General features: G+C 51.5%; 1 protein-coding gene across 3 annotated transcripts in view; it reads left to right on the top strand.

Moving 5' to 3' along the window:
* Positions 1 to 27,395, top strand: part of GRIK3 (glutamate ionotropic receptor kainate type subunit 3) — a 207,688-nt gene that overhangs the window by 159,643 nt on the left and 20,650 nt on the right. For all 3 annotated transcript variants that reach the window (XM_053921010.1, XM_024554801.3, XM_045190843.2), the window contains 5 exons: positions 1,458 to 1,571; positions 9,146 to 9,349; positions 20,439 to 20,662; positions 24,154 to 24,272; positions 27,028 to 27,245. In XM_053921010.1, the coding sequence (XP_053776985.1) occupies positions 1,458 to 1,571; positions 9,146 to 9,349; positions 20,439 to 20,662; positions 24,154 to 24,272; positions 27,028 to 27,245 (879 nt within the window). The remainder of the gene's footprint in view (positions 1 to 1,457; positions 1,572 to 9,145; positions 9,350 to 20,438; positions 20,663 to 24,153; positions 24,273 to 27,027; positions 27,246 to 27,395) is intronic.

Raw genomic sequence — 27,395 nt, 5'->3', positions numbered from 1 at the left:
CCCTTCAGAGGCTCCTGATCACAGCCACCCCGATTCTGGTCCTAACTATCTCACATCCCCACAGCACCTGGAGTTGAGCGGGGCTTGTAGTTGGAGCTCAACAGATGCTTGCTAGGGCAAGGGTTCCTGCTGATCATTTGACCTCTAGACAGATGTTTGGTGGGCACCTCCTGCACCCAGGCAGGCTGCGAGAGACCCTCCTGCTGAGCTCGACCCACTTGAGAGAAGAGCATCTTTCGAGCTGTCTCCTTGTCTCCTCTCCTCTTGCCCCAGGAGGTCTGCAAAGACAAGATCCTGTCTGGAGAGTGTGCTGAGCCCCCAAGCACAGCCACTCTGCCTCTCATACCATCACTTCTGTTTGCTAAGCTTGGTCATTGCTGATCCAGCCAGCTCTAGCTGGTGGCTTTGGGAGGATTAAGTCAGAATTTCCCAAGCATAATTACATGTCTCTCTGCTATCTGCCTTGCACAGCTCTCTTAATGGGATGTTTGCACTCAGCCTCTCTGTTTAATTGATTAAGTTTCCTGAGGAACCCCCAACTGGGCCAAGGACACAATGGGCATGCTGAACCCATCCTTGAGAAAGAGAAGCTGAGATTGGTGCAGAGCTGGGCAGAGTTGGGTCCAAAAGTACCTTTAAGAGGCCTAGGGCTTTAGAATGATTTGTAAACTTGATCTTCCCTCGCCTCCCTCCAGTCTCAGGCCTGATAGCAATAAGGGCACTGTAGGGACAGAGATTAAGCTGCCTTCCCCAGGGTATCTGCCAATTTTAGAAGTAAAACCACAAAGCAAACTGCCTGCAAACCCAGCAGCATCCAAGCCTCCAGCACGGGTCATCCACTCTGTTCTACCCTCCCCCAAACAGCTACAAAGACCAGCCTCCTGCCCAGCCCGCCTTCCTGTGTGTGACACATCTCAGCGTCCCTTCACTCATTCCACAGATGCTTGGCCCCAGGCCCTGTTCTGGCCTTTGGAGAGTGTCTGGCCCTAGAGCTGCCCCCAGGGCTGAGACCCAGTGGGTGAACAGCTGGGGGCCTGGGACTTCCTCAGGAGCTGGGAGGCCCACCAGGCTCAGAGGAGCTCTGTCCCTGGGGAGGACCTGACCTTCACCCTGACTCAGGACCCCTGATTTCCTCTGGGCATTTGCTCCACCCCAAGATGGTTTCCACTGGGCTCCCTTTATGTTCACCTCTCCCTCTGCATTTCCCCCTTCATCTGTGAAGGGCCTGCCACCAAGGGGGGTGTGGCAGACCTCAGGAGACTCCTCACCTTCGGGGTCCCCTCCTGGCAGGAATGAGGCAGCAGGGCTGTCAGAAAGCTTAGCTCCAAGCATGGTAGCCATGACAGAGATGAGCATGAAGAACGGGGTAAAGACGGCGGGCTTGCTGATGTGGAAACAGGATGGAAAGACTGAGGACTCAGCACCCTGTTTGTTCTCTGTCTTACCTGTCCATCTAGGTTGGGGTGTGGAGTCCTGCCGAGGGGCTCAACATCACAGAGGTCGCCAAAGGCCGAGGCCCTAACGTCACCGACTCTCTGACAAATAGGTCACTCATTGTCACCACAGTGCTGGTAAGAGCCTGCGAACTCTCAGGAGGGACTGTCTGACGTGGGGGTGGGCTGGCCATCAGGGCTGGAGAGACCCCCACTGCCCTACCCAGCATTGACGGGATGCCTCTTATGAAGATGCTGGAGGCTGGAAGTTGGGGGAGGTGGAGCTGCGGGAAGATGGGCACGTGGAGGTTGCTCAGAACAGCCCTCAGAGCCCTGGCCAGGTAGCTCAGTTGGTAAGAACGCCATCCCGATAAGAACACAAGGTTGTGGATTCGATCCCCCATCAGGTCACATACAAGAATCAGCCAATGAAGGCATCAATAAGTGGAACAACAAATCAATGTTTCTTTATTTCTGTCTCTCTCCATTCCTGTCTCTCTAAAATCAATAATAAAATATTTTTTTTAAAAAAAGCACTCTAACAGAGAGTGTTGGAACACAGCAACTCTGCTCAGGGCCACAGGCTGGAGGCCTCCTCCCAAAGCCAGAGCACCCAGTCCTCATGCCTCCCTGAGACCTGCGTGGCCAGTCCCTTCTGCAGAGCCCTCTGTGTCTGTATCTCAGGCCCGCCCACTCCCTGAGCCCAGAAGTCTGAATAGGAGCCGTGATGGTGTGGAAGAAAGGAGGGTTGACCTGGCCTCCGAACCAGGGCTCAGGGTCTACCTCTTCCACCTCGGTCCCCAGGGAGTAGGCCCTTCTCACTGGTCCCCTCGGCTGGGTGGGTGGTCTGGCCACACCTGGAGAGCCCCTCTGGTGCTGAGAGCCCACACACACTCCAAAGTGCCCCATCCTGAGAGCTCTTGGCAGCAGTCACTCTACCTGCCACCCTCCCTCCATTCCCAGGACTGAACAGTGCCACTTCCTTATGACCATGTCCACCCAAGGAGTGGTTTTGGGGGTCTCCTAGGGTCTCTGTGCTTTGGAGCTCAGGGTGGTCAGGACTCAGGCCGCTGCCCTCCTCGGAGTGGCCAGTGCTGTGCCCACTCCATGTGTGCCAGCCCGTCTTGGAAAGCCTCCAGGGAGATAGGGCTCAGGACCCACCCTCCCAGAGACACAGCACTGCTCTTGGGGGCCCACGCTGGGCCACGTTGCGGGGAGGCAGCCTACTCACAGCCTGGTGGGTTCTGAGCAAGCACCCTTGGAGGACAATGCTGGCCCTGGTCAGCTTCCCTTTATAATAAAGCAGAATGTTTGCAAGTACCACGTGGTAAGATCATTCTCTTCAAAAAACAAACGAAAAAACAGAAAAAGAGCTCTGTTTAGAGCGCTTGGATAAAGTAAGGCTGTCACAGGATGGAACCTGGGGGTAGGGCTGGGCGCCCCATGCCTGGTCCCTCCACGGGGCTCACACAAGGCTGGCCCTGCCTGCCCCCCACTGGAGGCAGCTCAGCCAGGCCCTACTGGATGTCCTGTGTCCTCCTTCTGGTGTGATTCACCGGTGATGTCTCGGTAACTGGGCGGTGGGCACTGTGGAGCAGGAAGAGGTGGAAACCCCAACCTCCCAGGAATCCCAATGAACAGACACCAGGGCCACCATCGGCTCCTAGGGAGCAACTGTGGACTGTGGGTCTCAGCCCCAGTCTCCAGGGTTGTGACTGAGAGGATTCACGTCAAAGATGAGGGGGACCTGGTGGGGGTTCTGGACACTGCTGAACCAGAGTGAGAGGACTGGGGAGACACCGGCCCACCCCCCTGCCAGTTTGGGGTGCAACTCCTACTGGCATTGTCCCCTGACAACCATGCATCTTGCCTGCCTTTGTTGACTGACTTTTCGTTAACTACAAATATCTAAAAATCAGACTGTTAAAACCAGCAAGTCCAAAAATCTCATTAGGAACGGGGAAAAAACTGTAAAAAAAAAAAAAAGATTAAAAAGAGCAAAGGGATTAGAGTGAGGACTAATGAGCAATTAAAGGAATATTGATGTGGATAAAAATAGAAAAAGATAAAAGGAGAGTTGAAAGAGAACAAAATAAAAAGGTTAAAAGGAAAATAATAAAGAGAATAATGAAAAGGAACACGATTAAGAGAGATGAAAAATTAAAATTAATATTTAACAGCCTCGGCGAGACCAGGTTAAAAAAAAAATGCAAAACCAGAATGTCAAAAAGCAAAAGGATAAAAGTGTGACAAAGCTGAAATATAAAAGGGTAAAAATAAAATAATAAAGAGTGGGAAAAGATTAAAAGCAGAGCTCCATAAAATGTAAGCTATCAATAAATAAAGCACTTTTTACAAAGCAAGACTTAAAAAGGTAACACGAGTATGCTTAAGAGATTGGGGGGAGAGGCGATTCAATGAGCGAAGACGATTCAGCCACAAAACAACATTCTAACAGTGCGAGGCGAGCTAAAGATCACGTACCAAAATGATGCAAAACACACCTTGAAAGGCCACAGGTTTAACTTCTTATTAAAATGGCAGCAGACTGATTTTAAGGGCATAAGCCCCTTTTGCAAAGGCACAGAGGATTTTTCTACACCAGCAGAGAAAGAATCCAGAAGATATTCCCCTGTTCTTCTCAAAGTTTCTTGGTCAATACTGGAAGCTTCTAGCAAAGCCACCTGCTTGTACTCAGTTGCTCACCAGACGTCCTTCCCACCTGAAGCACCAGGTGGCTCCCAGGTACCCAGGGGACGTAGAAGGAAAGGAGCCCTTCTTGGCCTACAGCCTGGACACTGCTCCATCTGTGCCACTGCCCTCGTCCAGCCAAGCATGAGCCCCGCAGCTCTGTGGGACATGCCGTGTGAGCAGGACACCTGGGCAAGGCCGTGTGACAATGTTAAGAGCACAGAGCTCTGGGTTTGAGTCCTGGCTTTACTGTTCGCTAGCTAGCCACCTGGAAAATTGTTCAACCACTCTGTACCTCAGTTTCCCACCTGAAAAAGAGGGTTTGTAATAACTGTACCTATTTTATAGAGGTGAGAGGAATAATGATTAATAAATATAAATGGCACAGACTGCATGCTAAGTGATAGCTGTCATTTTTATTAATTCCTATTATGATGGATTACAAACCCAGTCCCCAGGAAGCTCGGGCTGTATACGGTGTGCAGAATGACAGTCCCAGAGAAAACCTCTGAAGTTCAAGCAAAACCCTGAGCTTCACTGAAGACTGACCCCTGACCGTGGTCACAGAGGTTATCTCCAGCACAGGGTGCATTATAACTTTGAACTTGCATTTCAATGCCTTTCAGGCCCAGTGGGCATTCCCTAGCTCACTGTAGACCACCTCCACCACCTCTTTATTGTTCACCTGTGGATGCCTCTCATGTCATTGTTTCCTGACCGGCTCCTGAGGGCATTGGTGCTTGTGACCTCATGAGGCCCTCATAGCTCCAGTCTCCTACCTGTATGTAAGAGTACACCAAGCAGTCTGTGTGGTCTCCATGTCTCCTAGCCCTGGGTGCCCCCGGCTGGAGCTCTTTGGGACATCTGTACCAGTTGTGAGCAGAAGCCCAGCCCCAGCTGCTCTGACTGAAAACCAGCCCTGTGCTTTGGCAGCCTGAAAGCAGGGCCAGCACCACTGGCTGCAAGCACTTGGGGGGTGGGGGAGGGGCAGGAGGGGACGATGCTGCCCTTCTGGCAGTGTGTTGTCAGGGCAATGCTTTGAGTGACAGGCTGGTACAAGGCAGGAAGATCTAACTGCTTTGGCTCTGATGAACAGGGCTAGCCCCAGACCCTTGGGGTCTGGATGTGGCAGAGGTCCATCTCCGTGCGGGCTACCTGTAAACCCACCTCCTCCCTATCCTGAAGCCCAGGATTAGTTGGTAGGGGCACCTTATCCTGGACACAGATGGACAGAGCCCTGACCCCACCCTCTCTGGCCCCTCCTTGTCACAAGCAGTCTTCCTCATTCTTGAGACCAAAACAGCTGCAGCAGGAGCCTGGATGCCCGCCCTCCTGCCCTCTCCCTGCCTGGCTCCTGCAACTGTTCTGGTTCTGCTCTTCCATGAGCTCATGTAAAATTCATCCACCCAAACCTCAGCTCACACACGGAGAAAACACGCCCGACATCCCTGGGGGCCTTGCTTTTGAAGGTTCAGTGTTCTTTTGGCTGCTGAAGTGAGTGGTGGTGTCAGCATGCACATGAGCACATGTGCGTGCAAGTGTGTGGGGGGCTGCTATGCCCAGGTGTCTGGATACACACCAGTGGGTGTATTTGCGCCATGTGTACATCATGACCCACATAGACTCAGCGGCCAGGCAGGTGGACCTGTGGCATCCAGGAGCACAGGGAAAAGTTAAGGAAGGCTGAGATGTGGGCTGAGAGAGCCATCCTAGGCCAAGGACCACTCTAGGCCCCACATGCTGGAAAGGCAAGACACCTAATACCCTGTCCTGGTTGTAACTTGGCAGAAGCCAACGCTGTGGTGTATTTGTGCCAGTGGCGTTGTGTGTACATGTGCAGGGATATTGTGTGCACATGTGTGTGGATATTTCCTAAGTCAGAAAGGGGGGTGGGAACACGGCGGTTCGGTAGCTAACCCCTGGATCCTTCCCCCAAGGACCTCCTCTTCCGATTCCACCGTCCTGTCGCTGTGAGCTCAGCACAGGGCCGGGCTCTCGCCCTGGTGTAAGTGATCAGAGAGAAGCTAGACGAAGAGCCCTGGCAACGAGAAGTCGGAAAAGGTTATTTCTCTGGACCTCTGATTCCTGTGACTTGTTGAAGAGAAATATTACCCCTGTTCCTTTAGCTGTTCTCCCAGAGCAATAGGAGAGCGTGAAGTTTTGAAATTGAGGGCACCTTCACCGAGCAATCGATTAGCAGTCGAGAGAGCTTGTGAATTGGCTGTCTGGACATTTCCAGTAATAAATTGTGAAATAGTCCATGAATAAGTAGTTGGCGGAGTTCAGAATTACCCCCTAGGAAATGTTGCAGGTCTAGAGACACATTACTAAGGCGAGCACCATTTTAATGCTCTGGGCTTTGGCTGTTAAATATGTATGCCATCCGCAAAGCACTTCTCGAAATTAATGGCATTTTACAGCTGCTCCGAAGGCAGCGTATTTATATGGAGATGTATAGATTGGGGGCTGTGGTGGCTTCACCAATGAAGTGCTAATTTTAGAGGATAGGGCCAGGGAGAGGAGAGGAGAGAGGCTCAGGAAGTGAGCTACCTGAGGGACCTTTCCCCAAATGGTTTTCCGCTGCCAGCTATGATTTTTAACCTTTGGTGACATTAGGCAGGGTCTCTAGGCTGGGAAGGTCACTGCGGCAGCAGGCTGCCCAGCACACAGAAAGAAGATAATAACCACATTAACAATAATTATACTATTGGCAGCCTACACTTGCCAGGCACTGTCCTCAGTGCTTTCCATAATGTGACTCACTTAAAGCTCACAACTACTCTGTAAAGTAGGTTCTGTTATTATCCCCACTTCACAGAAGGAGGTACACCGTGCCCAGGAATCTAGGTAATTCCCCTTGGAAGGACGGTACCTTCTCTCCAATTATTTCCTTGAACCAACGTTAGGGCCACCAGGTGTAGTGGGCAACACTTGGCTCACTGCACAAGAGCATCTAATGCAAAGGATACATTGGGACTGATCCCTGCACAGGTCTTGCTCACCAGGCCCCTTGCCAGGGTTCCAGGCAGCACCTTCCCAGGGTCGAATTAGCACAAAGGCAGCAAGGGCACTAGCCAAAGTCCCCTTTCCTCCAGGTAGCCCCGGCACCTTCTCCGGCCCCACCTGGATTCTGTTCTCCAATCTCGTGATCTGCCTATTTGGTTGGAGGGCAGGGATAGGAAGCACTGAGGTTTAGCATGGAGTCCAGCCAAAGGACCCAGCTTTCCACCCAATTAGACTGAGAAGTGGTTTCCTCAGAATCCCGGGAGACACAGGAACCCCTTGGGGATTCAGACTCTTTCTCTGAAGCATCCCAAATGACTGTCGAAAATCTAGAGTAAATCAGTCATGGGGTGGGATGGGATTTTGAAAGGCAGTGTTGCTGGGGATCCAGGCTCAGAGAATCCAGCCCGTCTGTCACATTGGGAGCCTGGCAAGAGGCTGCTGGTGGGTTTCTACACCTGAGGACCTCTGACAGGGCCTTTGCCCAAGCCTTTCATTGCTCACCCCGCTCCAGAGGCCCACAGTTGAGAATGGTGAGATACCTGCACAGTCAGGCGTGTGCCCTTCTTCTGGGCTTGTGTTCATGAGATTTCCCATGCGCGTGCATTCTGTCAGCGAACGGTTTGCCCACCTCAGCCGAAGGCCTGACTGAGGCCTTCTGACACGTGGGGCTGCCCAGATGGCTTTGGGGAAGATTAAGGCCCAGAAAGAGGCTGAAGGATTGGAACTGAACTCCATCAGACTGTAGTTCAACCCTTGTGCAACCGCCGGCAACTTACCGATCTTTCTGAGCCTTAGCTCCCTTATCTATCAAATGGGGATAGTGTCACCTACCTTGGAAGCTTGTGAGGCTTAAAGCAAACAGCCTGTGGGAAAGCATTGAAATCCAGCCTGGTATACAGCAGGAAGCCAATAAAGGTTGAGTTTGCTAAGCGTTCTGATCCCCAGGACTTTGTTTGGGACCCAGTTTGCTAAGCCTGATGACATGGGACAGCTGCCACCTGTGCTACCTTCCAAGGACTCCTGCCTATCAGGCAGAGCCACCTCATGACTCAGGGCCTCTGAGGTGGATTAAAAGCTTCTACTCCAGGGCTACACCAGCCTGAGCTCAGATCCTCTCTCTAGAGGATCAGCGACATCCTTGTGAGTTCGCTTTCTCCACCTATAAAATGGGATGATGAGTACCTGCCTGTAGATGGTTGAAATTAAAGTTAAATGAGGCAACATCAGCTACTGCCCCTTGAGCCCTCTTGCTCTGCTGGGCCCTGTGCTGGGCCCTCCACTGGCACCGTCTCATTTGCTGATTTACTCGCATCTCGCACATCAGCATACAAGTGCGAGCTATCGTGGTTATCAGGAACCCCTCACCTGGCAGATCCTAACGCTGGAGACTGAGATCCTTGGAAAGACAGTGGTATCAGGGAGCGTGTAGATCTAATCTTTTAAATAGGACTTGGGAGAGACGTCAGGGAAGATACTTGACGATGGGCCTTCTGCAACAGTGTGCTCAAACTTGAGCCGACGTCGGAATCCCCCGGAGGGCTTCTTGCAACACAGATTGCTGGGCCCCACCCCACAGTTTCTGGTTCCGTGGTCTGGGCGGGGCCTGAGAATGTGTGATTCTGAGAGGGTCCCAGGTGATGATGACCCCACGCTTTGAGAACCACCGGCCTGTGTTAAGTGTGTGCAGCAGACAGAGCAATGGATTCAGAGCCAGACAGTCTTGAGTTCAAATCCCTATTCCACTGCTTCCTAGCTCTGCGGCCACTGGACAATGAATGAATATCTCCTGAGCCCCAGCGTCTTGCCAGGGACCCAGTAGGTGGCCATCTGGGAGGCACAAAGTCAGCTCTCAGGAAATGTGCTTTTCTTCCCTGACTTAGCAGGCCATCCAGCTAAGCCACCCAAAGGATTTTTTTAAACACAGAGCAAGGGTTCCAGCCCAAGCTCTCCAGTCCCAGCCAGCTTCCCCCCACCCATTCAGCCTTTGTCAGATCCTCTCCTCTCTGCCCCTGCAGGAGGAGCCCTTTGTCATGTTCCGGAAGTCCGACAGGACCCTGTTTGGGAATGACCGGTTCGAGGGCTACTGCATTGACCTGCTCAAGGAACTGGCCCACATCCTGGGCTTCTCCTACGAGATCCGGCTGGTGGAGGATGGCAAGTACGGGGCACAGGATGACAAGGGCCAGTGGAACGGCATGATCAAGGAGCTCATCGACCATGTAAGTGGGGCTCAGGACAACCCCCCCAACTGCCCCCCACCAAAGGCTTAGCCAAGTCCTGTGTGCACATCAGGGTGGGGCATCCTGGCAGATGAGGGCCCTGGGGGCGGGAGAGTTGGAGTCTAAGGCTGTGACCTGAAGTGGGAAGGGGGCAAGGAGCTACCTCTGGACTGCCTTGTTCATGCTCCCAACTCCCAGACACCCCACTTTATATAAGCACATGCCCACTGGCCCCCGTCTGACTCAGAGCCATTCTCACTGGTGTCTTTGATGAGCTGGCTGTGTAGCAACAGTGCCTTTCTGCTCCTTTAAGAGCTACCAAAGGATGTCCCAGCCATGTGGGCAAGCTGTCCAATGCAAAACGCTTCACCAAACCCTGGGACACCAAGATAGATCCATCACTGTCTTGAGCAACGAGCAACTTTGGGTGCAATGGGCAGATGGGTGGTCCAGGGAGCCAAGAACCGGGATGAAGGGATGGGCAAGGCTCAGATGGGAGGTGCCAAAGAGACAGAGTTATACTCAGTCTGAGATGGGAGAGGGCGCCGGGAGCAATGAGCAGAAGCAACAGACAGAGCTTCTGAGAGATGGTGCAAGTGGTGGGAGGGTCCTGGGGTTTGTGGGACAGTGGGAGGAAGATGAAGAAGCTCCACAGTTTAGGGACACCACAGTCAGGGGAGTCAGGAGGCCCTGGGTTTAGGTCCCATTCCCTCATTCATTTGCTACGTAAATGGGCAGGTCACTGGACCTCTACAAGCAGCTTCCTCCTCTATCAGTGGGTGTAATTCCTCCTTTATAGGATTCTTGTGATACTGGGCATGAAGTACTAGGTGCAGGGCCTGGCCCACAGCCAGCCCTCAACAAAAAGGGAGCTTGTAAGATGCGGTGAGCCCACCCATCGCCATGGTTAGGGGCCCAGGTTGTGGATCGCTGGGCCAAGGTTCAAGTCCTGGCTAACAGACGATCAAACAGGTGAGCTCATCAACCTCACCGAGCCGCAATTTCTTCACTTCTAAAATCAAGTAATTAGCAACTACCATAGCTCCTACGGTTGCTGCGGGAATACATGAGGCACCATCTGTACAGGCTCACCTGGCACGTACATGACCTGCCTTCCAGCTCAGGGCCCTCAACTCCCCAGAAGCACTTTGTATCAAAGGCCTCCTCAGGAAGGCAAGAACCTGATCTGTACCCACCCCTTATGTTCCTTCTCTCCTTTATCCTGACAACGGCTCAGTGAGGTAGGGACTGTTGCTACCACCCCTTGAACAGACAGTCAAGGGAGCTGAGGCAGAGGGAGGTGAAGACCCCTGCTAGTAACTCGTCTCTGGAAGCACTCCGCTTGCTTCCGAAGCCCTGCGCTCTGACCTCTGCAAAGAGCCAGGGCAGAAGAAGGCTTATGCAGGAAGTAGATCTTTGCAACCTGAGAAGTGCCCATCAAAGGGATTATTCTCACCTCCCCTGGCAGGGGGGTGGGGAGGGTGGCAGGCAGCATCAGGGTGTTTAGTTAGTCTTCCTGCCCCTGTTTGGAGGGGCCTGCCCCATGGGGACCTTGGAGATTGGAGCCGGAAGGAGGCTGGAGCCCAGCAAGAAGGCTCCAGCAGAACCTCACAGTCACAGTCGTTTCCTGGGCCCCAGAAAATCAGGCTCCCCGGGGAGGGCTTATGGGAGAGGCTAATGGTAAAGAACATGAACTCAGCCGGGCTTGGTTCCCACTCTGCCACTTATCAGCGGTGTACTCCTCCACAAGTCTCTTAACTGTTCTGTGCCTCAGTTTCCTCATCTGTAAAACGTGAGTGATAATAAGTAATAGAACCTCCCCCATAAGGCTCCTGTGTGAACTAAGTTCACACATGTGCATTACGTAGTCAGTACTTGTTCTTATTTTTTTTCTCATTACTCTGAGGCTGGGGAAGGGGGCTTCAGGAAGTCCCCTTATCTCCCTGAGCTCATTTCCTAACTCAGTGAGAGTAAGGACACCTGCCCTGCGTTCTTCCCAGCTGGTTGTGCGGCTCCTCGGAGACACCTGATAGGGAAGCAGCTCCTAGGTTGTGGGACTCAATATAAATGGAAGGGAGTGGTGTTGTCACCTGTATTAGTAATAACTGTAATTATTATGGAAATTAGTCAGCAGGCCCCAGAGGCATCTCCGTTATGGTTTCCTCATGCGCTTCTGAGTGAGACTCTGGAGTGTGGGGCCCCCAATAGGTCTGAGCCTGTCGTTTGCAGAGGGGAGCCAGGCTGGGGAGGAGGAGGGGTTCGCATGGAGAGGGGAAGCCGCAGGCGCAAGTGAACAGGGCAGATGCCAGTCTTGTCACCCGAGCATCTCTGGCAGTCAGAGAGCTCGGAAGGGCCGTTTGCAAGGGGCTGGGTCAGAAAAACCCAGCAGCAGCCAGACCTTCCTAAGTGGACCCTCAGCTGGGGAAAGGAGGAGGCCTCATTCAGGCAGCCCTGTCTCCACTGAGGCCACATTGACGGGACATGCAGGTGACCTTGTTAAACCAGAGTCCCTACAATTGATGAGCCTATTAATCCTAGCTTGGTGCCAATTTTAATATCATCATAACCATTTATTAGTGTCGTCAGATAATTAGTCTTCTCACTAGCTCATAGAAAGTGTGGTAAAGGCCCAGCAATATTATTACTTTCTTATTAGGGATCTGAATGTAGATGTAAAAATGATGAATGCTAACTTTGCGAGGGTCTGTCCCCAGAAGCCCATTTGGAGGCTCGGGGTGGAGCCTCTGACCAGCAGGAGCTAAGAAGTCCTTCCCTGACACATTCTACTCACTTCCGTCCCATGCCACATGGCCCTACGAGGAGCCGGGGTTATGGAGGAAGATGGGGCACCTGGAGGGCACATCCCCCTCCCACTGACACACTCATCTTCCTCCAAGTCACCTCCAACTATGGGAGCAGATTGGGCAGAGCAGTGCTTTCTCCACCCATCACCCCATCTCTCAAATCACCACTGTCTCTGTTTATACTGCCTGCTCTCTCTCATGTCCCCTTTCTTGAAAGTCTTCACTCACATCCATGCCTTTAAATTACTTCCATGTGTTTTAATGACTTTAGAAGCCAACAGTGATGGGTCCAAATTTGGGGTCTAGTGCAGCTTAGCTGACAGTGGAAAAGCTCTTCAACCTCTTTGGCCTCCATTTCCACATCTGTGAAATGGGAATGATCTTTTTAAAAGCCTTCTGCCTAGGGTTCATGGGAAGATTTAATGAGACACGGCACAAAAATGGTTACTTTAGCACAGTACCTGCACTCAGTAAATGCTCAGCACCTGGGAGTTTTTGTCCTGCTCATCAGCATTCACTCCAAGGGCAGGGAATGTACGTGTCTAAGTATGTACTTGCGTGAATGTGATAGCAGTGGGAGACCTAGCCTTTCAGCCATGGTTATCCTGGTGGGCCAGTGACCCAGGATTTAGACCTTGTCCCTGTGAATCCAAACAGGAGCTGACTCACATTGATCAGATTCACAGGGGACTGAGGCACACACTAAGATATCACCCCCTTACTTTATTTTGGGCATTGACCTTTTCCAACACCTGCCATCCAGAGCGTCTGCCCTGGTGCCAGGAAACCAAGATCCTCCTAGGGAGTGTGGAGGCAGAGCCCCAAGTGTAGAGAGCCTGAAGCCAAGAGGAAAGGCCTGGCATGGGGCTGTACACACACAGAGTAGGTGTTGATGAATGTTGAATTCGCACACAGATTTGCTCACCTTCCCAGAGACATGTGGAGTCTTGACTATTGAGTTTCCCAACCAAAGTGTGTGAGGAGAAGGTCTGGTGTCAAGGCCATGACCCCATCACTCCCTATGTCCCTGCCTTCAAACCAGGAACCAGATCTGAGTTCTGGCCTGCACACATTGGTGTTAGGAAGGTTCTCAAATCCCTAATTGTGTGGCCAGGAAAGGCTCTGCCAAGCCACCTCCTACAGGCTGGGCCAATGCACTTTGAAGTAAGGCGTGCTGGGAGCTCACCTGGGGCAGGTCAGAATCCTGCATGGGACAGGGCAGTTGATGATAGGGGATATAGATGGACTGCAAAGGGGGACTCTCATCAGGACAGCCAGGTTGACCAGAGTGTGGGGGGGAGTGAGGGGCAGGGAAGTGGAGCAGGAGGGAGGAGAAGCCAATACAAGGATATGAAGGTGCATACTGAGCCATCCCCACTGAGTATGACTAACGGCTTGATCCACAAGTTTGTGCCTGAGAAAAGCCTCACAAAGTGTGTCTCAGGACCATCTCTTGGAGTGAGGGGAGAAGGGAAGACAGGTTTATTAACTGACTTTTGAATTCCGTGCAATTCTGGGCTTGGCATGGGGGCCATGGGAGCCAAACAGGGACCTATAGCAGGGTCCAAGGGAAGTCATGGTGGCAAGAGGTGCCCAGGTGGCAGGAGGTGAGACGCTGTCAGCTTGTACTGTTGCAAGGCTCTGTTCCAAGCACACATGACATGCCAGACCTGGAGGGCAACTGGAGATATGGGAGCAACAGTATATTCCATTGGTTGCTCCCATATCTCTATATGGAACATACTGATACTCCTGCCAGGACTCCTGAATCAGCCATTCTCCCAGGCTTGGGAAAGACCAGACTTCATTTCTCACCATCAGGTGTCCATCAGCTCAGGGGACCTGTGTGTGGAGCACAGGTACATGACCCCTCAGTCAACACTTTGGAGTTTCCTAGCATCTGTACCCATCCTTTAGATATTTTGGGGCTGTCCCGGGGTTGTCAGTGGTCACAGTGCTGGGTTAAGCATGGTGGCTGGTTGGTGGGTCATCAGCAGCTACCACCTGTGACTCAGCGTACCCCACCCCTGAAAACTGCTGTGTGGTAGGCCATGTGGGAGTGCTTCTTGGGTGAGCTCTTCTAAACCTCCGGTGCTCCCATTGACCAAACAATTCAATTTATTAAGTTAAATTTATTAAGTTAGGTCTCATGCTAGTTGCTGTGGCTACAGAGGTGAACAAACAGGCAGGATCCCTCCCTGAGCCTCAGGGTCTGACCCCCTAATGGAGAAAGAAACAATGATCTATGAACATGTGAACACATGCAACATGTCAGCCAGGGTAAGGTGAGTGTTCTGACAGAAGAACATGGCCAGGTAAGAGAGGCAGGGGTATCATTCCTCACCGTCAGGAAGGAAGGCTATCATCAGGTCAGGGAGCCAGTGTGTGAATCACTGGTGTTTGCAGTTGACCCCATCCACTGATACATAAATTTCCTAGCAGCCATCTCCCCTCTACTCAGCTATATGGGTTTTTAAGGCTGTTGGTTGTCAAATTAATGTCCAAGGCCTTTCAATGGGCACTGTGTTTTCTGAAGGTTGGAGGCTGGAGGGTCATCATCAGACACTGTCTGTGACTTGCTTGGCCCTCTTATAATCTGCCATGTGCTCAGACACACGAGCGGGATGTCTCGCCTAAACCAGCAACGTCCCCATTCATTCAGTCCCAAAATCTCTCCCCTGGGCCTGCTAGGAGCCAGGCACTGTGCTAGGCAAGGGGCATACAACAGTGAAAAAAATAAAGACTCGGGCCCTGCTCTCATAAGCTTATGGTCCAGCAAGGGAGAAAGACCTGGAGAATCACCTACTAATGCCTCTAAAATCACAACTGTGATGAGTGCTAGGGGCGAAAATACCTGGTGCTGTGAGAGTAATCACAAAGGAGACCTGATTTTATCTGAGGATTTTGTCTGTAGAACTGATGTTTGAGCTGAGATCCGAAGGAGAAGTAGCCATTCACTGGACACAGAGTTTGAGGGAGAACTTCCAGGTGGAGAAAAGTATACATGCAAAGGTCCTGAGGTCAGAGAGGGCATGGGCTGGAGGGCTGAAACAAGCCAGGAGAAAGACAACAAGTGGGGACATGATGCAGATAAGGCTGGAGAGGCAGGTAGGGCTAGCTCTGCACCTTCCAACACCATAGCCCCCAGCCACGTGGGGTTCTTTTCATTTAAATTCACATTAATTAAAATTAATTTTTAAAATTACTTAACTTAAAATTAATTAACATATAAATTCATTTCCTCAGTTACACCAGCCACTTGTCAAATTCTTGATAGCCGCATGTGACTAGTTACCATACTTATTGGACAGAGCAGCTATGGAACATCCCCATCATTGCAGAAAATGGGATTGAACAGCACTAAGTCATGAATGGCTCAAGGAGCCCATAATAAGAATTTCTTATCCTCAGGGCAGAAGGAAGTCTTTGACATATATTAAGCGACATTGGGAACAGGGAAAGATTCTAGCTGGAGAAATACCACTTTGGGAAAAGAGTGGAAGGTGAATCCCATGGACACCATATACCTGAGATGCAGGCAGAGAGCCAGCAGAAAGAACTCCGGGGACTAGTCCTGCATGTGTGGCTGGAGGGAGGCTGGTTCTCCTGGGTGGCTATGGAAGCAGAAGCAAAGGGATCTGGAGAGAGGCAGGGGCAAATTGGCATGTTCCTGCAGCCATAGGGCTCCCAAGCCCCACCAGGCAATTTGAAACATATGCTGAGTAGGCCCGGTGGCAGTCATGGTCAGAGGCCAGAGTCAAGTTCAGGTGTCTGGAAATGTAACCTAGGCTCAGGACAGGGCAGAGCAGGGCAGGCCCAGCCATAAAGCCTGCCCATCAGAATGGCATAGACACTGGGAGGGGCTGGCAGGGGGCAGGAGAAGGAGCTCCGTGCATCCTGCCCAGGGCCTAAGTGGCAGGTATGAAGTGTGTGAGTCCCGGGGCCGCCACAACAAATAACCACACACCAGGTGGCCTAAAACAACAGAAATGTATTCTCTCAGGTATGGAGGCCAGAAATCAGAAATCAAGGTGTCAGCAGGTTTGGTTCCTTTTGGAGACTGAGGGAAAATCTGTCCTATGCCTCTCTCCTAGCATCTGGCATGGCCACAGTCCCTGGAAGGCCTTGGATTATAGCTGCATCACTCCCATCTCTGCCTCAGTCGTCACATGGCAGAGTCGTCTTCTCTCTGTGTGTCCTCTCCTCTTCTATCAGAACACCAATCCTTGGATTCAGGGCCCACCCGAATCCAGCATGACTGCATCTTAACTTGATCACTTCTGCAAAGACCCAATTTCCAAAGAAGGTTGCATTCACAGATACCAGCGGTTAGAACTTGAAAATATTTATTTGTTGGGAGGGTGCACACAATTCAACCTAACACATGTGGTTTGTATAGTAAAAGGTTGGGCTTTGAGGTCACAGTAAACTGAGTCCAAGTATTGGCTCAGCCACTAACCAGCTTGAACAAACTTCTTAGCCTGGTTGAGCCACAGTACCTTCAACTGGAATGCGGTGATAACATTTACTGCCTCGTGGGGCTGCTGGGAGGATCACATAAGGCAATCTATGTAGCACACTGGATGCTGCTTGGAGTAAGGAGCATCCATGAATAACAGCCGTACTTCCTCTTCTTCCTATAGTAGGTCACAGTCTGAGCAAGCAGATGCCCTGGAGGATCCCAACCAAGAGGCAGATCACAGAGAAGGGGAATCTGGTGGAGACCATGCTTGGGAATCCAAGTAGGCAGGTGCCAACAAGGACCACAGGTAGCAAGCTGGGGCTCAGGGAACAGAGCTGAGTCCCTGAGGAAGACCCCTATCTTAAGAGAAGACTAACCAGCGATCAGTGTTCAGAACTGGGACCATGGTCACGAGTCTTTTCTTAGAATCTGGTAGGAGGTTGCCCAAGTTTCAGTCTGGGATACAAGGCTAGGGCCCAACCAGTAGCCAAGGTGGCTGGATGCTTAGGGCCAAAATATGGAGCTTTAGCTGGTTAAATCACTCCTGCCTTCAGTTCTGGTTGCTGCGGATTTGGTAGAGCAGGGGGCACCTAGTGGCCCCATTCAAGGACAGAGTAGAATAGGAGAGACTGGAGACAAGGGGGTCCTGCAGATTCTTGATAAGTGGAAAGCGCTTACAGGAATGAAGTGTCCTGGAAGGGCCATCCTGTCTGGTCCAGGGGTTTGGAAAAGGTATGGAAAGTTTCTCGGGGAGGCAGGAGGGGCCAACAAATCACCAAAAGACCAATGAATGTGTTGGACAATTCAGAGTTTTGGGGATTATTCAGGGATGTGATTACTGTAAATAGGAGAGCAAAGACCTTAGAACTTCTCTAAGCCTTAGTTTCCCACTGTAAAAAAAAAAAAAAATTGGGGTGGAATAGATGTTCTTGAATTTCTCTTGTCCAGGTCTGACAGCCTATGATTTTATGAATCATCCTCAAAGAAAATTTGTGCAAGTGGGAGGAACCTGCCAAGATTGGGCCTTTCAGTCTGAGTAATGAACTAAATCGGCAAAGGCTTGACATCTGTTCTGCTCTTTCAAGAGAAGTTGGACAAAATAATGCCTTTTTCTGGGAAATCATAACTGATGTAAAATGCAGTGTTTCTTGCCTAAGACAAAATTGAAGTGGTGAACTCCAGCCTTCCTGGAGCTTAAGGGAGAGCACACATCAAAATTCCCCATGAAGAAGGTCAGGTTGACCAGTTGTCTTGCTGCTGTAGGCACAGAATGCTGGAGAGGCCCCTGCCCTGTAACCTCATTACAGCAGAAAGTAGGAAGGCTGGTGGGGAGATTCTGGCGGCTCTGAGTGGGTCTGGGGGAAGAAAGAGGGCCTGTGGCACCATGATTGGCTTCCTCACCAATCCTAAATTTCTGGTGGATGGAACAAGCTTTGGCTACACACACCGTGATCCCCCCAGGAACTAATGCTCTCATCCAACCTGCCACCAAACGCCAAAGGAAGATTTGCCTCTGTTCACTTTGAGGTTCTTCCCAATAATCTATCCAAGCCCCAGAGGCCATTCCCAGAGACCAGCTCCAAATGCATTCTGAACAATGATGATGACTTTGGGTTCAGAACAGAGCCTCCCAAAGTATTGTGTTTTGAAGGGACAAGGCTGGGGGAGGCCAAGTTCTAGAAATCAAAAGCCCATTTCACCTCTGTCACACCAACATTAGAGAGGATCCTAGAACTTCAGGACTGAAAGGGACCTTCCAGGGTGCTCGACCCCAGCTCTCACCCTACTCAGAGTCCTGTCCTCAGCCCCCAAAAAGAGTCTCACTTGATCAGAAGCCCCATGGGAGCAGGAGCTAGGTCTCTTACTTACTTCCATATCCCAGACTGGCACACAGTAGGTCTTGAGCAAGTACACATTAATCCCTCTGCACCTTCCCTGATAGTTCTCTCCTTTTGTTGCTTTCCTGAACTAAGAGCTCCATGGAGCTTGGGTGGCCTGTTTCTTCTGCCTCTGCCTTAAGAGCTAAGCAAATTCCAGCTCACACATTCAGAAATTTACAAAAGGAAGGTCCCAGTATAAAATAATCCTTTGTAATAGGCTCCTCCTCCCTGGCTCTCCCATGTTCTGAGGTTCACTTAATCCTTGTGCTCCAAGTATCACTACTTGGGTGTGGGGGGTGCTGTTAGAAGGAGAAACATTGGGGTGCACAACATCATGTTGTGTTTCCTGATGCCCCCCGTCTAAGAAGTCTGCAAAGCCATTTGGAACCTGGGGTTCCACCCATATCGGTCCTCCCCCTTTTGATGTCTGATTTCAACTTGGTTCCTGGTTTCTTCTCTAGGATTAGTGAAGTCAGAGATAGTGCTAACAATTATGATGTAGTAAACAATTTTGTTAATGTCCATTTCCCTCATTGTGTGGCTTGACTCTATATCCCCTAGTGTCTGGTGGAGCTCATAAATAATGGATGGATTGGATGGATGGATGGAGCTGGACCAAGCCAGTAGGTGGCTGCCTAGAGGCATTGCCTTGGGAGGTGGTCTCAGAGGTAGCCTCTCCCATCTTAGCAAAAGGCTCTTTAGTGCTGGGCTTTAGGACCCAGCCTCCCTGTCTGTCCTGCCCCATCTGAGGAAGGGAAGTAATAACTCTGTTCACATTCTGACATGTAAATATCCACAGGAACCCAAGAGGTAACCTCTCAAAGGGAAATATTATTAACTAACAAATATTACAGAGGCTGAGATGGGTCTTGAAAATTGAGAAATGAAACAGTGAATCAGTCACAGTCCCAACTGTGCTTAGAAGCTCACAGATAAAGAAGCAGATAAGACAAAGGTCACATGACCACACATCCTGTTACTCACACTGAGCAGGCTAGGACAGAGTGAACTTCACAGGGATTTAGAATTGGAGGCTATCAGGAAGGGTTTCTTGGAAGAGGGAGCATGTGCAAAGGAATACAGAAGGTGGGACAGGGCCACAGGGAGGGGGCATTCTCAACAGGGCACAGTGTGCTCAGGGTGCATGGATGTGGTCGGCAGGGTGCAATTAAATGGGGCCTCGTTCAGAAAGAGAGCAGTGGGGCAAGGCTGGAAAGATGGGGATGAGGGGTTATAGATTTTTAGTTAGGGAAAGCTCAGATCCAAGAGATAGAACTTTAATTATTCCCCTCTGTAAAACTGTGATGGGCCAAAGCTGACCAACATATAAACATTCCTAGCCTTCCCTACACCCCTCCTTTCTTCCTCTGGTCTTGTCCACCACTGACTAAACAGGTCTCTAGATTTGCCTGTTCAGTTCCTTCTTTGTCTTCTTCCTCCAAGGAAGGCATTATTTGTGCCTATCTGGTTAGGATAAAAAGTGAGGTGAAGCCATCAAGAAGTGTATAGGAGAAGAAAACATTTAAATAAGGGTTGTTGTGGATTCCATGTCCTCTTCATGATGTTTGAACATTACAAATCAAGAATATGAGTGACCTTTAAATGTTCTTATGTTGCTGAACTGTGTTTATTTGATAAAGCACCATTTTGAGAATAGACTACATGGTTACAGTTTTAATAGGGCTCCATTCTCTGCATGTTTATGCCACAGTCCTTTCCCTCAAGGTCATGAGCTCTTGGAGAACAGGAATTAAGTTCACCGTTGCCTTCCCAGGACCCCGAGCTTGGCCTGGCCCAGAAGACAGGTTAGTAAATGTTGAAACTGAAGAGTGGCCAAGTGATCCAGGGCTCACGCAACTGACTCTACTTCAAGGAGGAATGTTCTGTTTACTGCTAGTCTGAGGCTTTTCTCATAGTCTGTCTGTCTGTCTCTCTCATTGCAGAAAGCAGATCTGGCTGTGGCCCCCTTGACCATCACCCACGTCCGCGAGAAGGCCATTGACTTCTCCAAGCCCTTCATGACGCTCGGTGTTAGCATCCTGTATCGCAAGCCCAATGGCACCAACCCCAGTGTCTTCTCCTTCCTCAACCCCCTGTCCCCAGACATCTGGATGTATGTGCTCCTCGCCTACTTGGGTGTCAGCTGTGTCCTCTTTGTCATCGCCAGGTAAGGGCAATGCTGTGGCTAGAGCTCTGGCCTGAGGTTGGAGGTTTAGGGAGCCAAGCAAGTCCCCACTCAGACCACTGCTATGCATGCTCCCCTCTCCTTCTCTGCAGCTCAGATCCCTCCATATCCCTCAGGGAATAGTTCACGGCCCGCAAGCTTGAATCCCCCAGTCCTTACCCTGGTCTGTGTACGTGGAAGTAGCACTTGCACCCCAGGCCCTATGAACAGGCTTGGGAAGGTTAAGTTATTGCCCAGAGCTGCATCAGCTGGGCCAGGCACCCAGTACAGCCGACCCAGGTGCTCTGGGTGGCTCAGAAGGTGGCTCAACGCTTGAAAAAAGGACAGCACCACAAAGACTCACACACATGCGATCATGCAGAAATGTGGCACCATACATACCTGCCTGTCTGTGCGACGTGCTGGCAACACCCTTGCACACTCGGCTGTTCACATGAGAGACGCTAGCACATCCTTGTGGGGGACAGTAGGCGGAGGTAACTGGGGGCATGTTGGGCTCCGTGTTTACTGAGAGCCTCGTATTGGCCAAGCATGTTGCTCTGTCTTTCAAGTCATTATACTATTTAATTCTCACAGCCTCCCGTGAAGAGGAGACATCGGAGGCTCAGAAAGACCTGATCCTCGTCATCCTAGCAATAAGTGACACATGCAGCAGCATATGAACTCTAGTCACCAACTGTTTTACTGCGACCCACATCTCTGGCCACCTGGACATCTGTCCTCTGCCTCTGCCCCGGTGGTTAGCTGCTGGGCCCAGCTCCCTGTCCCCTTTCCAGCTGGGCCCTCTGCCCCCTCCCTCCAGCCTCCAGCCCAGCCTCTGCCCTGGCTACTTTTTTTTTCTCTCTAAATCCTAACAAGGTACGAAGAGAGACTTCTCTGGAGAGGCAATTTGAGATCCAAGGACTTGGTGTTTCAGCCTTTTTTCTTCTCCTGGGTCTTCTTTGAAAACCTTTCCCCTACCCCATTCCCTTTTGCTCCCTCCTCCCACACAGAGAAAGACCAAAGGGAAGGATGGCAGAGATGAAATTGTCCTGCCTCCAAAGCCCTTTGCTGCTTGCCGGCCTGGGGCTGCCTGCCTGCTCAGCCCAGCCGGCAGCCCAGACTGCCACAGAGAGGCCTTCATTAGGCCTCTTGTCTCTAATGGTCTAACAAGGCTTTGAAAGCCAGGAGCCACTCTCTGCAGCTCTCACCATAATTTTAGCAGCTCCAGCCAGCCTCTCAGCTCCCCGCCCCCTGGAAAACAGTTCTGTCCATGTGATGTGCATCCCGTTCCCCCCCATTCCTGGCCTTTCATCAGCTGCTGGTAGCCAAGCCTGCTTTCCACCACGTCCCTCCTGGCCAGGAAGGTAGGAACCCAGTTCCCAAGGTTAGGCTGGGGAGACTTTGGGGGACAGACAGGATTTCTGGAGCTGCTGGAATGACACAGGACATGTGCGGACAGAGGAGAGGAACCAGGGCCTTGGGCACACAGCGATGAACAGCATCCCAGTACAGTTGTCACGCTGTGTAGCACTCACATAACGCAGTTCACACGTGTCCTGTCAGATCTTTCCTGCAGTCCTGTGCGTCGGGTGTAATTATCCCTACTTCAGAAAAGGAGAAACTGAGCCTCGGATAGGTTAAGTTGTTGCCCAAAGCCCAAAGCTTTTTCTAGACGGAGTTAGGCTTCAAATCATGACCCATCTGAGTTTAAATGAGGTGGAGGCGGGGTGGGGGTGGGGGCCGGTGCTGATGGAGGTGGCCGGAGGGGCCAGACAGGGAGGATGAGGAAGTGGAGCAGGCTGAGTGGTGGGCAGCAGGGAGTGATGGGGACTGGAGCAAACAAACTGGAGGCACACACGTGGCGAGAGGGGCGGCCAGTACTCGGCTGCAACAGCTGCGCTAGGCAGGCTGCGGCGCCAGTGTGCCGAGTTCGTGATTTTTAGAGAGTGATTCAGGCTTTTAGGTGACCCCTCTTGGCTGTTGTATGTAGCCACAAATTCAATTTTTTGCAACACTGCTGGGATCAAGCACAGCACGTCTGTATGGTATATGTGGCCCTCAGGTCCCCTTCTCCATGTGGCCTGTGTCCTTTGGACCACCCCATGCTGGCTGACGGAGAGCCGGACACAGCTGCCCAGAGATGGGATCTGTGAAGGTGGCAGGTCCCCAGACCCACCCCATGGCAGCCCTGGCCTGGCACAGGGCTTGTCCGTCTTGCAAACGGGCCTGGCCTGGCTCGTGCCTGCCGCACACCAGGGTTTGGCATTGAGTAAGGCCTTTACCGCCACCAGGACATTCTGCTTCATGCCACACCAGCCACGCCAGCCTCTTAGAGACTTCCTCCGGGGCCTCTCTGTCTCTGCAGTTCACTCTGGCTTCCTCCCCCCTCCATTTCCTCACCCGGAACTCTGGCCGGCTGTACACGGAGACCCCTCCAATTACCGGGACTTCTCCTTCTTGGAAGACAGTGGGGGGCTTGCAGTAACAATGTTTCCCTGTCGCACATGTATTTGTATATCCAGGGGAAAAAAAGCTGAAAAATTATATAACACAGTGTCCTCTCCAGGAGGTGGGACCCTGGAGCACTTTCACTTTCTCATTGTTTTCTTCTGTGCCCTTTGACTGTTTTATGAAGAGTGTATTTTACTTTTTTCAATTTAAGTTTTTAATATGCAAGTAATTCAAAAATGTAAGTAAATAATAAAAAATAGTAATAAGTAATAGTAAATAAATAAATAATACAAATAACTCAAAAAGTCCATTCTCATTTTTAAAAATTCATATAATACATATAAAGCAAAAGGGCTTCCCTAAAGTTCCCTCTGCCATTCTGATTTCCCTCCCCAGGGGAAAATACTGACATTTTTTCAAATTGGATTCTTCCAGACGTCTTATATGTTTTTATATACAAATGGACATAAAGAGGTAGAAAGCTCTGTCTTCGGGAATCTATTTACATAAATGTGATCCTGTTGTTCTTATTTTTATCCCTTTTTTTTTTTTAACCAAACATGGTATGTTGGAGGCCTTCTAGAAGGATTGTTCTCTTCTATCAGCTGCGTGAGATTTCATCGAACCCGGTTGAAGGACATTTCCATTGTTTCCAGGGTTTTGCTCTTACAAACAACGCTTCGATAAACACATTCGCGCATTTCTCTTTGCACTCATGTACTCGTGTTTTTTCTAGGATGGCTAATGAGTCACAGAATTGCTAGGTTGAAGGGCATGTGCACCTTTAATTTTAAGAGACACTGCTGAATTACTTTTATAACCAGCAAAAAAGCCAGTTACAATAAAGAACACAGCAAACCGGTCCTGATTTCCCGTCCCTGCCTCCGCAGCAGAATGATGAGGCAGCTGATGCTAACGCGGGTCGCACATCAGTGTTTGCTAAACCACCCGATGCTGTGATGCTGTGATACAGACACCCCTCCCACCCCCCACCCCATCTCCCTGCAGCTCAGCCTCACTGCTCCCCTCTTCCCCTGCAGGTTCAGCCCTTACGAGTGGTACGATGCTCACCCCTGCAACCCTGGCTCCGAGGTGGTGGAAAACAACTTCACTCTGCTAAACAGCTTCTGGTTCGGAATGGGGTCCCTGATGCAGCAAGGTATGTGCCCCCTCTCCGGCGGGGGGGGGGGCCTCCTCTCCCCAGGGAGCCTCTTCTCCCTGGTGGGGAGTGGCAAGGAGGGGCACTGAACCCTTCTGGAGTCAGCAGAGTCAGCCCACCCTCTAGGACAGCCTCAGACCTGCTGAGCCATCACAGGGTTGGAGACATCTGGACACCCAGGTGTGTGCCCTTGTCCCAGGTCCCCACCCTTCACCACTACTGTTTCTGGGCTAGCTCAGGTTCCAAGGCAGGAGTGTCAAACTCATTTTCACCAGGGGCCACCTCAGCCTTGCGGTTGCCTTCAAAGGGCCGAATGCCATTTTAGGACTGTATAAATGTAACTACTCCTTAACAGTTAAGCAAGAGCTCAGCGCTGCCACTGGGTAGAAACCAGGTGCCGGGCCAGATAAAATGAGGTGGAGGGCCGGATTCGGCCCTCGGGCCTTGTGTTTGCCACCTGTGTTCTAAGGCTAAAGCAGATGAGCCGCCCCCACCCATGTCATGCAGGGCTCATCCCCAGCCCCTCCTGCTCCAGCTGAGATGGACACAGCACATCCCTCTTGCGGGGGCCGACCCCACCGATGGCCTCTCCACTGCAGACTCTGGCCGAACAAAGTCGGGCTGAGGATGGGTGGGGTGGTGGACCGGAGGCAGGGAGGCTGGGTGAGAGGCCATTGCAGGAATGAGATGATGGGACCTGAACTGGTGTAGGGGCCGATCAGGGTAAAGCACAGGATGGGCTCAGAGAATTTCAGGGTGTAGCAGGGACAGGACTTGGTGACTGTCTGACTGTGGGGAGCCTGGGAGTAGGAAGGGTCAAGTCTGAGTGGGGACTTTAGCCTGAGTGCATCGGAGATGGGATACACAGAAGAACACCATGTTCTTCCATCCTCCAGAGGGAGAGCCAGTGCAGGGCACCTGACCCTGGGCTGGCGGCCCGCCCCCCGGGAGACATGCGCAACTGCTCAAAGATCTCGGAAAGCAGAGCGCCTGCTCCGGCTTCGAGGAGTGTGGTGAAGAGACACCATGGGCTGGAGGTGGGCACAGGAAACCCCTCCAGGGAAAACACATGCCCACTGCTGCTGCCTCTCAGCCCAAAGCCTCTCATCTCTGCCTGTGTTAGGGCCTCACTAAGACACAGTGGGTGTGACATAGCCAGGAGAGGGCGGGGCATGGGCAAGGAGAGGATCCAAAGAAAATGTCCTTGTCCCTCACTCATCTGTGTGTATCCTCAAGGCCCAGCACAAATCCTGGTCCTTAGTTCGTATCCGCCATGAAATGCTGAATGGGTGGATGAATGATATGACCCCACGTGTCCCGGGTGCCCACAACCCGCAAGCCCTGTGCTGGGCACTCGAATGAAGAAGGGTGAGGGAAGGTAAATCTGCCCCCACCTGATGATTTCCCACCCATGGCAGAGCCCAGGGGAGGGACTTGAGCCTCTGTGGGGGCTCCAGCAGACCCAGGCAAAGCTCACTAAGCAAACAACTAAAATAAGTCATTCTCCCTTTGCGGGGCAGCTCTATCCCTGGCTTGGAGCAGTCTGCGGGGGGGGGGGGGGGGGGGGGGGGGGGCTGGGCAGGCAGGTGAGGCTGGGGGTGGGTGGCTGGGCCAGGAAGCTGAGGAGCCTTGATGGGAAGTGACAGGCAGCCCTCAAGGGAAGTGCCTCATTCTGTCCCTACTGTTAATGAGTGTCCTGAAGCCTCACCTTGCTTCTTTGTCCGTCATCTTTGTTCAGTGACAGTTGGGAAAGACCTGGGAGCCCTTCAATGCAGTAATAGCCTCTCTTCTTCCATCTCCTGCTGCTATTCAAAGCCTTGGCCCCTAGTGTATTCCCCGCGAGGTTTTGATTAGGAGGGAGAAAAATAGTTGTGTATTTGAAAACCTCTCCCTTGAGTGATTTCTTTGAGGAGAAAAAAAAAATCATCCATATCAAAGCAGACGCTTTTCAGATTGCAGGTCCAAATATTCTGGAAAGTTCAGGAGTCACTTGCTATTTAAATCTCTTGAAAGCCACCTAGTTAATTACTTCAGTTAGAAGGTTTCGCCTAAATTGTGCTCCACACCCAAGGTCGGGGAGGAAGCGTAATCTATTTCATCAAAGAGCTTCAAAACATGTTGATTTTTCTCCTCCTGCAAAGCACCGCATAGCAATCTTGTATTTGTATACCAATTGTATTTGCAATACAATTTCTCCTCAAATTATGTCGTCCCAGCGTCACTGTATCTGTGTGAGGCTGGGAAGAAGAAGGACAATTCCTCCTGCTTTGCAGAGTCCCGGAGAGGGGAGTGTTTGGCACAAGATCACACAGAGAGTTAGGAGCAGGATTCACTCAAGAACTCAGGGACCCTGACTCCGGGTGTTCGGAACCTGGGGCCAAACGGGGTCTGAGGAAAGGCACCAGAGGGCCTGCCAAGCCTGGGAAATGCTGGGCATGTACCTATTGTTCTAGAAGAGCAGCAGTCCTTAATTTTGACCTGTATCACAGTCACCTGGAGGGCTTATCAAACCCAGGTCGTGGGGCCCCACCCCTGAAGTTACTGATTTAGTAAGTCCTAGGATGGGCCTGAGAATGAGCATCTCTAGCAACTTCCCAGGTGATGCCAATGCCGCTGGTCCAGGGCCCACACTCGGAGCCCCGAGGGTCAGCAGCTCGGCTTTCCTTAGATTGTCAGTGGAGTCTGTGACCCAGAGGACCCAAGCAGCCCTGGTCTGCACATTGTCAGAGACCACCTTCCTCTTCCCTTCCCCCAGGGTCTGAACTGATGCCCAAAGCCCTGTCCACTCGCATCATCGGTGGCATCTGGTGGTTCTTCACTCTCATCATCATCTCCTCCTACACGGCCAACCTAGCCGCCTTTCTGACCGTGGAGCGCATGGAATCGCCCATCGACTCTGCCGACGACCTGGCCAAGCAAACCAAGATCGAGTATGGGGCTGTCAAGGACGGGGCCACCATGACCTTCTTCAAGGTGAGGCCCTCTCCCTCCCACTGCAGCACCACAAGCTGACCCTTTGCTGTCCTTCCTTAACCACATGGAGCCAAGGGGCCAGAAATCCCCAGGGCTTAGTCCTCTCCATTGGGGACCAGTTAACTTTTCAGGGCTGTGGTGATGTGGCCA

Source organism: Desmodus rotundus, chromosome 3 (assembly GCF_022682495.2).
Source record: "Desmodus rotundus isolate HL8 chromosome 3, HLdesRot8A.1, whole genome shotgun sequence".
Classification (NCBI taxonomy): Eukaryota; Metazoa; Chordata; class Mammalia; order Chiroptera; family Phyllostomidae; genus Desmodus; species Desmodus rotundus.
The sequence above is the reverse complement of the archived record's forward strand: the minus strand, read 5'-3'. Positions and strand labels throughout refer to the sequence as shown.